Here is a 14089-nt window from a genome sequence, read left to right as displayed (position 1 = left end):
ATATCCTGCTAACACAGCAATCAATGACTATGCGGTGGGTGTAGGTTAGTATAGGTGGTAACGGTGATAGGTGATTGGAAACAATTAAAGCAACAAAAGAAGCACCATCAGAAAATAACACAATGCAAAAAAGCTCATATCATCATAACATGGACCTCAGTGTAGAATTCACAAACAGGCTTTTACCAGGCAGACCGGCGCGACACGACTGGGCTGCCATCATAATCGGATTGTTGCTGGATGAACCCTGTTTGTTTACATTTGTTCCAGTTGGGCTGCATGTGGCTCGTGCATGGCCTTAGGGCCTTGGCGCGGTGAGGCATCACGTGATTTGCCGCTTTGGGCGACCTCGCAGGGTTTAGGCCCCAGGCACTTTTTTGCTCCTCGAAAACTCGTCGTCGTTGCTTGCAACTCCATCCCTTGACAACCTCGCGTTCACAGTTGACAGAGTGGTGGAAGGGTGAAACATCTGCATCTCCCTCGTATCAGTTGTCAACTGCGTCTCATCTGCTTTCGCTGTGGATGTTATTCTTCATGATGATCTGATCGACTGCATCTTGGGTTGCTCCCATAATTTCTGCGCAGCTGCAATTTGAGTGCTAACTCTTGTCTTTTTTTTTTTTTTTTTTTTTTTTCCCTTTTCCATTTATTTTCTGTGTAAGAAGGCAGTTGTCACAACTGCTTTCACGTCGTTCTTCTGTTTGCCCTGCGTGAAGCATCGCAAACGCGCGCCGCCAGAGACGGTGTCGTAGAAATGTCGGGTTTCCCCCTTCCCTCCTTTGGAGGCCACCCACCTTTCCCGCCGCAGTGGCTTCCAGACCAATCATCTGGCCATTCTGCAGATTCTTACCAGAAATACAGCCAGCTGCCGCCACAGTCGATGTATGTGACAAACGGGGCAGGCTTCAGTTCGAATGCCCAGATCCCAGGCTTGGGCACGTTCACTAATGGGATGCTACCAACACCGCAAAATTTTCCTATACCAAATGCTACCCCGACCCCTTACTACTCCCAACCAACACACGCGCAGACACCTGGTCCTTCCGTTAATTTTCAACCATTTCTACGACCACTCAGCCAGTCTCGAAGCAATGGCAAAACCACCCACAATCCAAATATCTCCGAGCAGACAATAGGGGAGGGACGGCCAACCGGCTTGGACCAGGTTGAAACACATGATGCCATGGATTTAGATGGCCGTGAAGAAGGTGAATTGAGTAATGGGGAGGCAGATGGTGATGGTTCACATGCAGACCATCGAGCCAATTCCCAACGTGCGCATAAGTCACCTGTGATTGAAAACCAGCAAGTCGGAGACAGTCAGAAGCAAGCCACTCTGATCAACTGCGACCCAGGTAAAAATCCACGAAGCTCGACTAGTACTTTGCTGTGCTAATTATGCGACCTTAGAAGTGTCCAGTCAAAATGTAACCACAGCCACGCAAGCACTATACGCGGGCCTCAATGCCCCTTCTGGTGATCCCAATGCCCCAGCCTATATTAACACTTCAACACTACGATCTCTAAAGGATCCCTTTACTTTAAGCGAGAAGGATACCACCAATGGCTCTCATCCGCAGGTACCAAACGGAAGATCATTAACCCAGCTGCGCATGCAGGCGCAAGGAGCGCTACTAAATCTAGCACCTCACAACATACGGTACAGGGAGTTAGTTAGCGAGGGAATAGATCCAGTCATTCTGAAGGACCTCTACGAGGGTATCGGTTTGAAAGTCACAACCGGGGGTTCTGCTGATAAGCAGGCTATGGCATCGAGCCAGGAGACTGAATACCAAGCCCCTGAAGCTGAATCCACGAGGGGCAATGCTGTTCCAACTTCCATAGTCGAAATGGCGCCGCGCCAGGCTCCCAGCACGTATATGCTACCACCAGAGAGTACCACCAAGCTCGCCGTACCAACGGCAAATTCAAATACAGCGACAAGCAAACCGTTAGAGCGCAAAGACTTGATTGCCCGCATGTTAGCCGCCAAGGCTGGAAAGTCTATTGCTACCCAACACCAAGAGGCCGCGCCTCCCTCTGCAAGCAAGAACATCAGTCCATCTCAGGAGCCCATACCTCAACCAGAACACTGTGTCTCGATGAGCGGACAGGCACCAACATCCGAAGAAAATCGTGTGAAGGAAAAGAATAGAGCCCAGACTGAGTTAGCGCGGCAACGAATAGAGCAGCTTAAGAAAATGGGACTGACGAAGTCTCAATCCCAATCAACTAGCGACTCGGTCTTCGGAACACCGTTAACAACTACCTCTCCACCCATTGATACTCTTCCCCTAGCTGCTACCCAACAGGATACACGAGCCTTCCAGCCTCTACCTATGAAACATCCATTACCTGAACGGCCTCCCGACCCAGAAACAGCTGGTCCACCTCGAATCCCGGGCTTATTTATGACCGGAGCTGAGCCAATGATGTCAGAACCTCCTGCCTCCCGAACCAGCCACCAATCTGCCATTATTGAGGCATCCTCTTCTGTTGTGCGAGTGCCCCGCAAACGACCCCGTGCGTCAGATTTTACTGATGACATTGTCGAAATCCCCCCACAAAAGCAACAAGGTCAGGGCACCAGGATATCAAGTTCTGATCATAAAGTCATCATCGACATCAGCGAAGATGAATCTATGTATGATGTTGATGCAGATGAGTCAATCGACCAAGCTGGTGCAAAGTTTGTGTCTAATTCAGTACAATCGAAGCAAATGACAATTCGAGATGCACCACCACTTTCGGACATTGCGGCTCGACCAGTTCAATCTTATCGTTCGGCATCTTCGAATTCGTTGCCACAGACTCCGGGCAAAGGTAGAGATGAAGAAAATATACGATCAGAGATAATGATTATGCGGCAAAGGATCGCAGAATTAGAAAGGCGGCGTGACGCAAAGCGCGCAGCACAAGCTCAAACTACTGTCGCACCGAATGACTCTACGCTGTCATCTGCTGGACCAACGCCTAACCCGCAGAAAGCTGCGAAAACCCTAGATTTTGCGAAGCTGCCAACCCCTACCCAGGAGTCTCAATATCCAGTCGTTTCTCCTAATCAAATTCCCTTTGGAGCAACAGCGGCTATGGCTCCACCAAGTTCACCACTCACCGCACAACCGAAGAGCCCGTCAGCACGATCGTGGTCTACTTTAGAACCGAAAAAAGCTGAAGATCTTCGACAAAAGTTCCTCCGAAAAAGGGAGATTGAGTCTGGCCTCCCAGCACTTGAGGCTGAACTGTCAAGATCCGAAGCCAGGCTAGCCCAATTTCGTGAGGAAGAAAAGAAGTTACTTGCTGAAATTGCCAAAGGAAAGGCAGGGAAACGCCGCTTAATCGAGGAATTGGAGGAACTAGGTATTGAAACCGAAGGTTTAACGTTCGAAGAGCTACAGCTCACCAAGGATCGTCTGGAGGTTGAGCCTGACATACAGTCTCCAGGTCAGTTAGCTTCCTATTCTAATGGTATTTCTGAGGCACTTATCTTGACCCCTTTCTAGTTCGGACGCAAAATACCTCTGATTTAACTCAGGCACCGGAGGCTCTTGAGCACCATACAGCGCCCGTGCAAGCTATTAGCAGTCCAGATGAACCTCTATCCCTGCCACATAGGCTAGTTGAAGAGAGCTGCGTTTCCACCGCTGCTACAGTCCCGCAAACATCCCAAGAAGCGATGGACGTCGCTGCCCAATCGTCTGAGCACACTATGCCTATTCCTGAGAGGGAGGGTAGTGTTTTGTCTTCCCGTTCTAGTTCAGCCATGGACGAATCAATGGGAAGTAGTGCAGATGATCAAGAGGCGATGGACGAAGATGAAACATCGTCATCTGCTTCAGTTTCCGAAGGCGATAGATCCCCGCCCTTGACCCAGTCAGGTCATCTCGCAAAGGACCTGGCCGTTGATGTATCTATGCAAAAAACACCTATGTTGTCCGAAGAAAACAGCGAAACAAACTTCGTTTCCTCTCCAGAACAGTCAGTTGCATCTGATACATATGAACCACCTGAGCCTGACGCAGAAATGCAATCTGATTCTTCTGTTGCACCCCCTTTTAGCCCAGCACCAGTTGCCCCTCCGCAGCCCGTGGATGTTGACTCGGAAACTGTGCCATTAACCCAAGATGTTGAAACACTAACCCTATCCGACCAGAGATCTCCACAGCCAATTCATGAGGAGAATATGGAGGTATTTTTGTTGAACCTTTTTTACACTTTCTGCCGCACTAACTTCCGTATCCAGGATGTCGAAGACACTGGTCATCACTTTACTCCCTACATCAGTCCCCTACGCCTATTCAGAGCATATCGATATCACCCCAATTTCGTAACTGATATTGAAGGAGGCTTTCGCTCCCTTACATATAGTCATAATATCGATCATAACAGGCCGTTGTGTGAATTCGAAGTTTCAGGTGGTATTTGCAACGATCAGTCATGCCAGAACCAACATTTTCGGGACATGATTTTGAGTGGTGCGTTGAAGGAGTTGATACCTCACTATTTTAATTGTCTCTTTATGTTATCTGATTGCCCCGTTTTACCTCTTCAACAGTACCCTAACTTTTCTTTTCTTTTTTTTTTCTCTTTTGTTATCCTTTCTTAGCGCTAGCTTTTCCGGTCTATCCGTTATATTCCCCTCCCTTTTTGATTTTTCCCACTGATGCTCAATCACTGACATAGCATCTCCATTAACTCTCACAGATGATAAAATCCTGGTTGAAATGGGCTCCCTACGAGAGGGCAAAACGCCAGCAGACCGAGAGGAGTATGTCACCGGGCTAAAACGAATCATCAACGACATGCGACGGGATAAAGTGAAAGATTTTAATACAGTTGCGACGGAAATTGCTGCTTATCGTAGGCGTTTCCTCCAGGACCCCTCCCGAGTTCTAGCATTATAATTTCCAACAGGGTCGGTCCGCTTTGTTCTTTTGTAGCCCTTTTACCCTTTCCAAGAGTGGCCCGATACCTGGGCAATCCAAGGTGAGGTGAGATTGCCGGAGTTGCAATCGCCCAGCTCGAATTGGTTTGAATGAATAGCAAATACCCCAAAGGTCTTTTTCCCCAGCACTTTGCGAGGGGAATCCAGCGCATCACAATCTTCTTCCGACTTTCTTGTTTTGCTGCACCAACAGCTTCTATTCTCCATCAATCGCCCTTTCGTAACTGCCTGTCTATCCTGCTCTGGGAGCAGTAGGTCGGCTCATCGCCTTTACAAGCATCGATGGCGCGGAGTTTGGCTGTCGTATTCTTCGGGCTTTGACCAAACTTGAATTTTGACTTAGGCACCCCCTACGGTTTTCCATTGGTTTAACCGGTTCAGACAGGGCAGTCTTATTATTCAGAGGTACCTCCGGCTTTAACTCTTAGGGTCTTCTAAGATTTGAAGTCGACGAGAAAAGCACGGATAACCCGACGATCCTGGTGGCAGCAGTGGGTGGACTCCCAGTCGTGTCTCGGACCTCGTTGGAATTCGACCTTGTAGCCACCAGTTGCGGTCCTGTTCTGAAGCTCTCGCCAGAAGGACTTCGTTATTGGCAAAGTAACAGGGTGGAAAAGGAAAGAAACAGTAGTTATCAATTTGAAGACGAGATATTGGCAATTTCCACTTTTGCTTGGTTCCATACGAAAGCATCGATTTGCCATATTTCCCATCTCCTCTGTAGCATTAGCTATCGAAACTATTATACATCCACACACTTTTATTCTGAATACCCTGAAAGCTAGTTTAGGTATTCGTTTCTAGCAATTCGTTTCTCAGGACAAAACTCCCTGTCGTAACTTCATACCTCGCCACATTCTTTCGGGGCACAGCAGACATCACTCTGAACCAACATAGTAATATATATATATATATATATATATATCGTCGATGCATCCAGGCAGCGCGGCGTGACTCTGGCCGGGGGTTTGTCAGCAGCGCGGCTCCGGGGGAAGGAAGTGGGGAACTGCCGGGGGCCGAACTGCGGACAGCCGACCAACAACATTGCCCGCTTTCACTGCTTTGGCCTTCTCTTTGAGAGAAAAATAACTGACTGCACGACCATGCCGGCAGAGACGGCGAGCATGCCCCACTAAGTATGCCGCGACCAAAGGTGCATCCCGACAAGCGCCAGAGGACGGCCCAGGCATGCGTTCTCTGCAGAGCATCCAAGAAGCGATGCAGTGGCGCTGTGCCATGCGGTCACTGCGTCCGACGCGGGCGTGCCCACGCCTGTGAGATGTCACCGTTGCACAGTGGTGCCGGCCATCCAATTCCCCAAGCAGCGGCCGGGGCGCGAGCGCTGGATTCTACAGGAGGGAATCCGCGGTCGTTATCGCCTGAAGCGCCGCACAAAACGCATCCGCGGATGTTACGCAATCTTAGAGGCGAAAGGGGTATGTTGAAAGATTAATCCCTAGGCTGCAAGGGCGAATTTTTCTAATGCTTAATCACTAAGTCTACATTGGCGGTGCTGCATCCCTATCATTCTTGCAGTTCATCAGAGAAACTGTCGTTCAATATACAGGGCCTTCAGGCTTTACTCACAACCCCAAGGTTGATAGTATGTTGGAAAATGCATCTGCCGCAACAGATATACAGTCGCACAATGAGGATGATACTACCTTTGACGAGAAGGTGGCCTTGCTCAGAATCTACCGTCTTGCGGTAAGTGAGGAGGGCGCCCGTGCCTGCAGCCAGTATTTACTTAAGCAGTTAATTGCATTAGACCGCCGGGATAATTGACGTCTTATCGGCCTCTGAAGCTATGCAATTGCTTGAGGAGATAGCCAACTCAGAAGCGTCCGTTCACAGCTCTAGGATGGCTGTTGCAGATCTTATCCTTGCAATTGGGGCCCAATGTCCCAAGGCAAGTACCGCTGTTTCCCAGAAAGAGAAGTTTTTCTTTACTCGTGGGCAGAAGCGCGCCTTTGCGGGTATGCTAGAAGATCCAAACTTAGAGCTGGTCTGGGCTTTTCTCCTCATGGCATTCTATATGCTCGGTGCATGTCGAAGAAATGCAGGTTTCATGTATTTGGGAGTGGCCACTCGAGCTGCTGTCGCCCTTGGCCTTCACCATGAAGACTCTTATGCATGTCTCACCCCTGTCGACCGACAACGAAGGTGCATATAGTGAGAACATATTTTAAAATAAAGGGAACAGTGACTGATGATACCACTTGATTTATAGGCTGAAAACCTGGATGAGCCTATGTGTCTTGGACTTGCTTGTGAGTTCAATCCTTGGGCGGCCATCAGCAACATTGTCGCTGCGTTCGGAGCTGGGAGACGGTTTGGTTTCAATGATAGAACCGAACGATAGAGCTCAGGCTCGCCTTCTAGCTTCATATGCAATAACTGATTTAATGGATACCGTCACCAGCGAATTATATGGTCAAAAGGCGGTTTCTACCGACGCAGCCGAAGAATTTCTCCGAAAACTAGATCGCTGGAGCAAGGAGCTTCCTGATGCTATGCGCACCGCATCCCCTAATCTTAACCGACCAGAGGAACAAGAGCATACTTTAGGGAGCATACAGGTTGCTTGTTTCTATTACTTTGCAACTATGTTGGCTACCCGTCCGTTTTTAATTTCAACCCTTACTGCTCGTCTGGTTCGATCACAGGGTGGTCTTTCAAGTGAACCACCTACTCCAACCGCTCGAGAAGACCCCACGCACGCAAAACTGGCATCAGCATGCGTTGACTCTGCTGTGTACCTCATACAAGCCTGCCAAGATGCCCGTAAAGCTAATTTATTCCTCGCTAATATGTGTATAATGACGTAAGAGCTTTCCAGTTACAAATTTGCTAATAGGCTAGGAAACACGCGCTAATTCTGTTGAAAATTTATAGGGCGCTTGTATTTGCTGCTTCTCTTGTTCTCGGGTTCGCCATGTTCGCCAAAAATAAGCCAGACCCTGAGGTTGAAGCTGCTTTCGCTAGCGCGAAAGATATACTCGAGATATTCAGCCTCCTGTCGGCCCAAGCTGCACATTACTTTGAGATCCTTGTACTGTTGTCGAACGCAGTTAACGAGCAACGGCAACGACTCGCGTTGCAGCCAAAGCGAAACAAAAGTCCCTATGTTGGCCGCATATTCAGTTTGATTCCCCCTGAGACGGAAGCATTTAGCACCAACCGTTCGGCCGACATTGACCCAGACGTTATGCCCTCAATTGCTTCTTTTGGTGAAGCCGGTGATCCCCATCACAGCTGGGGTTCTCCCACCTTTCTTCCCGAAACTCCGGTCCAAGCCCTGGAAGAGGGAGGAGGAGGAGGAGGAGAAGAAGAAGAAGAAGAAGAAGAAGAAGAAGAAGAAGAAGAAGAAGAAGCATTCTTTGGGTGGGATAGCTTACATTTACCCGTATGGGACAACTTTCCGTTCCTGACAGACCCATTCATTCCGGCCGGTGATTAAACAGTGTTGCGATATAGCGATCGAAATTTGCGTTCCACTGATATTCCCGAACTGCAATCCCGCATATACGTCCTCACCGTTATGCGAGGCCTATGTTACTAGACAAACGGCGAGCACTCTACCACTTCACGAATTGATGAGCTATGCGATTTGACGTTGTGCTACTCCTTTGATTTTAATATAGCGCGCTGTGTTGCCAGTTATAGCCGCCCACTCAAATCGCCTTACGATATCGGATAGTGGATCGTAAAACTAGAATATCTTGCAACGGGTGTTTTTCTGAAACTGCTTGTAGAGCTCTTGTTCAAAATCCTCTCATCTTAGCCAGGGGCAGGTTACAGCTGCTTCACCTTTGATGGAAAGTTAAGACTCGACCTATCTCCATGCTCTGGGAGAAGTCTGAATTGAGATTGGACGAGAGCGTGTGAAGGTAGATTATCTCATTATGTTCATGGATCATTATAACTACAAATATAACAAAAGGAAAAAAAAAAGAATAGCTAATGTTGGCTACAGTTTATTGCTTCCACCCCTACGTTGGGCGAATACCTCTTCAACATGTTTATGCATATCGTAACTACAAGCCAGTTAGTACTCACTACTTTAACAAGTTTCACAAGCAAACTAACGTATTCATCTCCTCAATGGTGAGCTTATTCCTCTCATCCTTGACTTTATACAGTGGGTTGTTCGTGTTATCGGAAAACCCTGTATCTATCTTAGTGCGTGTCTTCTATCAGAGCATGTGCCTTTGGCTACTTACCAATACGCTCATGAATATTTTCCCTCGCTCTAGCAGAAGCAGCTTGCACTTTTGTAGCTCTTGGTTTGCGGACTGCTTCGTAAATCTCAAGAGCTTCCCGGATATCCCCGTTGAAGTGCTTCTCGCTGAAAACGAGACCAAGACAAGCAGCATCTTCGATCGCCATACAAGCGCCTTGGCTTTGGTCAGGCATCATCTACAGCTTGTCAGCTTTGGATTCAACTCAACTGGGTTGTCAAATGGTGTTACCGGATGTGCAGCATCGCCCATGATGCACGCCACACCTTTTTGCCACCAAGCATACGGCTCATGCACCCACAACCGCCATGGTCTGATTTCCTTTCCGATCTTTAGATGTCCGAATACCTGAGGGTCCAAATCGGGATATGGAGCCAGTAGCTCTTCCACGGTTGCTTCACTGTTCCAATTTTGAGCAGCATAGTCTCCTTTCTCGCGGGGGAAGAAACAGTAGTAGGACAGCAGACTACCACCGTTGCATGGAGAAAGGACAATCTTATTGACGTTATGATGTCCTCCCCAGTATTCGATCGCGCTATCCTGTGAGTAATCGACAAGGCCTAGCTTCACAGCTGTTGCTGTATCGACGTTGGCGTGCAGACAGCTTGAGGAAGCTGCTTTCTTCTCTGGATGGATTCCGATGAGGGACCGGACTGCAGATCCGATTCCGTCCGCACCAACCACGACCTCGTGTTGCGCGGTGGTTCCGTTTTCGAATGAGATTTTGCCGGAGTCAACATCAAGGTCCTTGCACTACACCCATAAAACGACATTAGCAGGTCTGTCAGTTTATTTACATCGCAATGGTCTCCAGACGAACCTTGTGGTTAACAACCAGTTTGACGGGTACGCCTTTTCCTTCTCCGACTGCACTGTCCATCAACATCGCATGCATATACTGTCGGTGGAACATGTTATAGACCTGGGTGTGATTTCGTCAGCACACTCATTTGCTCCCTCGTTCTGGCGTACGCTTACATGTCCCCATTTCTCTTCATAGTCAGCCAGATCATAGACACTAACAGGCTCGCCAGTCTTCCAATCTCGATTGATTAGCTTTCGCAAGATAACGGGGTCGCCCTTTGCGACATCGACTTCCCACTCATGAAGCCACCGGGTTCCATTCGCAGCGCAAGAGATCGAAGCGCCCACTTCGCCAGCATAGTCCGCCCGTTCATACATGGTAACCTTGTGACCGGCACGTCTTAGCGCAATGGCAGCTGCTAAACCGCCGATGCCACCACCGACGATGGCAATGTCGAGGGGCCGCCAACCGGATTGTGAAGGCATTTTGATGGACTGAGTGTTACTGTGCTGCTGCGAGAGAGTAAGCTCGTAGGTTTGGTTACATTTTCTCTGTCCTAGGTCGCCGTCGAGCCCTTTATCTACTTCAGCGTCTTGAAGTATCGAAGTGACGAGGTGCGCGGGCCGCGCACTGGATAACGGCGGAAGCGTACCCTACCCGCTGCCGACGCAGTTGTATCTGCTCTTTATACCCCTTCGGATTACGGATCTTACCCGACCAGTGCAATTTCTCTTGATGGATTGAAACATTAACTAAGTATCAAATCAAACGTTGAATAAATCTTGATTATTCGTCAAAACTGCGCATTGTCGCGATCGCGTCTGATGCTTGGCTCTCCATTTGTTGGGGGAAATTCGCCGTCGTCCGGGTTTTGGAAGAAATGCGGGGAAGAGAAATCATGGGGTAAAAACTGGGGCAGGCCAATCAAACTCGCGATGACGTTGTCAATCACCAAAATTCCAAATTGTGCACCGAACAGCTGGCCATCTTCCATTCTGTTTTGATTGTGCCATTCTCGGACTTGAACAGGTCCCAAAAGGAGTGTAGTTTTAGACGATAAAGTGTTTTGACCGCTACAGAGTTTGGTAGTGGAAGTTCTCCGACGCCACATTCCGTTTCGAAGTTGATTAAGAGAGTTCCTTAACACTCAGCCTTTGGGACCTGTTTAATTTACGTAGGGCTCCAGGGTGCTAGCGCTTATGCTCGAGGCCGACGAGGGCCATAAGCTTTGGGGGGGGAAGCGTGGGTGGAATGCACAAGAGGTAGCCAGTTTTATCTACTCTACATCAATTTTAAGGCTATTTGCCGCCAACACCGTAAGAGACATATAATGAATGCCATTCTATTTCATGCTGGAATTCTTATGTGGAGGAAAATTGCTTGAGGGTTGTAAATTGGGCAAACACTGCCACACGCCTCCGGTTGTATAACCAAGCTTGTAAGCCGTTCACATCAACCCCAAGTGAATGCGTCAAGGTCCTTGGGAATAACAATTATCGAGTCATGACCACAAATCTTACCGCCTTCTGATGTGGTAGTCCCTCAGGCCTATAGAGATCAATAGCCAAGTGAGCATTCGCTTTCCAAGCATCCTTATGGTCAGATGATGAAGCATTTTCGTCAAGATACTCGATTTTGGGTGCAAGACTAGGATCAACAAGCGATTCAGCATCGGGATAGAGACTTGGTAAAGTGCGTCACCTGCTGTGACCATTGCCGGACAGACTGAAGCTAATCATAACAGAGAATTCTCCAGTAAGGTGGGGGTAAGATTCAGCGCCGGAATAGGAATCGGGCTCAAGAAATCGTGGCGAAGTGTCTGCAAGTAGAAACTATGTCTCTATTTTTTGTGCGGTTGCTGATTTCAGGTTCATGTGAGCTTGTGGAGCGTAAATACCCCCGTTCCTCGCGGCAAGGTAGTCTTGAAGGTAGCCATTAAGATAGATACTATGAATCGATGGATGAGCGATTTTATCGTTCAATTTCCAGGATCTGCAGGTCAGTATCAAATAGTAGGGGAGTTGAACAGCAGCGATAGTTAATCATCACTGATTACCCTATGGCTAGGGATTTGGAGTTCTCTCCCCGGTGTGGGGAAGCCTGTACGGAGGACGCCGAGGTCAGAGCCGGAACCAGGGTAAAAATGCCGACCCTGCCGCCTTAGAAAGAGCCAGCACAGGGACTGAGACGATTGACTTTTGATCATCAAAGAGTGGAGTTTTAGGAATTTCAAATCCATCGAGCATTGCCTGATTGGTTGGGCAGAAAGGAATTTACGCTAGCAGACGCTTGGGAAACTTCTGGAAAACATCTAGCGACAAATACCAGGATCCAGGGCTGCAGGAACGGGATAAACGGAGAATAAAATGATACCTGGTCAAGGTTCAAGGAATTTGTCCCGTGAAGTGACAGATTGCGTGGTATGAAAGGGCAACGTGAATCAGCAAGTTTCGGTTCCTCCTTCAGCTTGGCCTTATGTGCGACCAGGTGACCGACCACAAGTTCTTCCGGATTGTCCCGAAACTGACCTTGGTGAGGGGTTTTGAAGGTTGACGAGATTAACCCTTTGCGTGGGTATGAAGCCTCATCTTGTGAAAGTTGAATTCAAGAGCAACGAGACAGCTGTCGTAGTCTCGCTCCCGGGAATTATCAGAAGATCATTTGAACCGACATGGACCGCAGGGCGATGACGATGCTCCATACTAGTTAGTTGGATCCTTGTCTGTCAGTTTAGTCAATGGTAGGTAGCCACTTTCTATTTTTCCCTTTGTCAGGATTGGACCGCGGAGATGGTTATACGATTTATCTTGGTATATTTCCCAAGGCACCATGCGCAGGATCCGACCTTATGAGAGCCATCACGGGAGCCTGACAGCCCCTTGGCCAGAACTCTTCTTGATGCATGCAGTCCAGGTGCAAGAGGCCATACCCGGCCGGATAGGAATGCGAGCCTTCCCACAACCCACGGTTGTGGAAATCGAGAGACGAATTGGCTGGTCGGGCTGGTCGGGCGTTTTTTCCTGAGGAACAGGAGATGGCTGACTTTTTAACGATCTAGCACAGCCACCTGAACGCCTTTCCCCAAACCAGCGGCCTGGCTTAAGCTTTGGCGGGGGTGGGGCTCGAGCACGCTCTCTTGGTGATGAGCGGCGCTTGGCGGAAATCACATTTTCCGTGGCTTGAAAAGGCCTCCGCTCAGCCTTAAAACGCCTTGAACCTGAGGATGAAGGACGGGATTAATTTCTGCAACCAGAAGGATTCAGGAAAATAACTTCACGTCGACAAATACCTCGCCCGCTGGGGCCAATAATGCAAAGGAGAAACGGGACAAGGGTAAGAGTTCCTGAGTCGCGCTGAATGCGCCCCCATTGGTCTGAGTTAGTGCATCCAATCGGGCGCCTGTAGTCGAGGAGCATCGCAGTTCATAGTATGGAGAGCGCGACGCGTCCATATCGGCGTTTTCCAGGCGGGTTGGGCCGGACGACCCTCGTAACTCATTGATCTCAGCCGGATAATTGTTTTGCAATGAATCTCCCGACCTTGCGATCATGTCTGGCAACAGGACCTCTGTCGGCATCTGTTCCAAAATGCAGTTCCTGACGCCGTTTCTCAGAGTGGGGCTCCCAGGCAAGGTAACTATGTAACAAGAGTTCAACCATCTAACGACATAGTTATGTCATGTGGGGTCTAAGTCAGGGAGCGGCACTCCAGCACTGTCAACACACGCGAGAACAGGCGACTTCCGCCCCTCTGACTCCGTATCCTGAGGCCTGAAGTTTGGTGGGAAGATAAAAATACCCTACCTCTTGTTTCAAATCCCATGCATGAACATGCTGCAGCATGGACGGGATGAGACTCCTGCTCAGCCGGAATTCGGTCCTAGTGACTCAAATCAATCATCGTCAACCTCCAATCAGCCCGCGCTCTCTCGAGGGGTGCCGCATGCAAATTTGTCAAGCGCATGCAGGATTGAGTAATAGTGGGACTCTCAACGATTCAAGCGCCGAGTGTTTGTCCGGCCAGTCGCCCAGAAATCCTTTTTCGACGCAAACAAGGCGGCCTTGACTCAACGGCCATTAGGCAACGTCTCGCTGACTC

The 14089-nt window shown here is 49.0% G+C and overlaps 5 protein-coding genes across 5 annotated transcripts; 3 read left to right on the top strand and 2 right to left on the bottom strand.

Moving 5' to 3' along the window:
• The first annotated feature begins 460 nt into the window (after nt 1-460).
• CIMG_06763 (uncharacterized protein) lies at nt 461-5627 on the top strand. Its single transcript, XM_001242866.2, has 5 exons — nt 461-1355; nt 1411-3444; nt 3504-4189; nt 4244-4475; nt 4705-5627. The coding sequence occupies exons 1-5, from the start codon at nt 755-757 to the stop codon at nt 4902-4904; spliced, it is 3753 nt and encodes a 1250-aa protein (XP_001242867.1). The 5' UTR covers nt 461-754; the 3' UTR covers nt 4905-5627.
• A 456-nt stretch (nt 5628-6083) lies between these two features.
• Nucleotides 6084-8569, top strand: CIMG_06762 (C6 transcription factor; the record flags this gene model as incomplete). The annotated part of the gene is made up of 5 exons (XM_001242865.2): nt 6084-6381; nt 6444-6652; nt 6714-7108; nt 7176-7769; nt 7841-8569. The coding sequence occupies 5 exons, from the start codon at nt 6084-6086 to the stop codon at nt 8403-8405; spliced, it is 2061 nt and encodes a 686-aa protein (XP_001242866.1). The 3' UTR covers nt 8406-8569.
• Nucleotides 8570-8828: 259 nt separating this feature from the next.
• Nucleotides 8829-10476, bottom strand: CIMG_06761 (salicylate hydroxylase; the record flags this gene model as incomplete). The annotated part of the gene is made up of 6 exons (XM_001242864.2): nt 8829-8982; nt 9035-9113; nt 9169-9364; nt 9418-9939; nt 10007-10108; nt 10165-10476. 6 exons carry the CDS (start codon nt 10474-10476, stop codon nt 8916-8918), a joined length of 1278 nt encoding a protein of 425 aa, XP_001242865.1. The 3' UTR covers nt 8829-8915.
• Nucleotides 10477-11190: 714 nt separating this feature from the next.
• CIMG_13081 (uncharacterized protein) lies at nt 11191-12356 on the top strand (the record flags this gene model as incomplete). Its single annotated transcript, XM_004445350.1, has 7 exons — nt 11191-11307; nt 11530-11559; nt 11643-11683; nt 11736-11757; nt 11860-11989; nt 12059-12093; nt 12216-12356. 7 exons carry the CDS (start codon nt 11191-11193, stop codon nt 12354-12356), a joined length of 516 nt encoding a protein of 171 aa, XP_004445407.1.
• Nucleotides 12357-12640: 284 nt separating this feature from the next.
• Nucleotides 12641-13541, bottom strand: CIMG_11828 (uncharacterized protein; the record flags this gene model as incomplete). The annotated part of the gene is made up of 3 exons (XM_012358706.1): nt 12641-12693; nt 12921-13191; nt 13281-13541. 3 exons carry the CDS (start codon nt 13539-13541, stop codon nt 12641-12643), a joined length of 585 nt encoding a protein of 194 aa, XP_012214129.1.
• Nucleotides 13542-14089: the final 548 nt, after the last annotated feature.

Source organism: Coccidioides immitis (assembly GCF_000149335.2).
Source record: "Coccidioides immitis RS genomic scaffold supercont3.2, whole genome shotgun sequence".
NCBI lineage: Eukaryota > Fungi > Ascomycota > Eurotiomycetes > Onygenales > Onygenaceae > Coccidioides > Coccidioides immitis.
The sequence above is the reverse complement of the archived record's forward strand: the minus strand, read 5'-3'. Positions and strand labels throughout refer to the sequence as shown.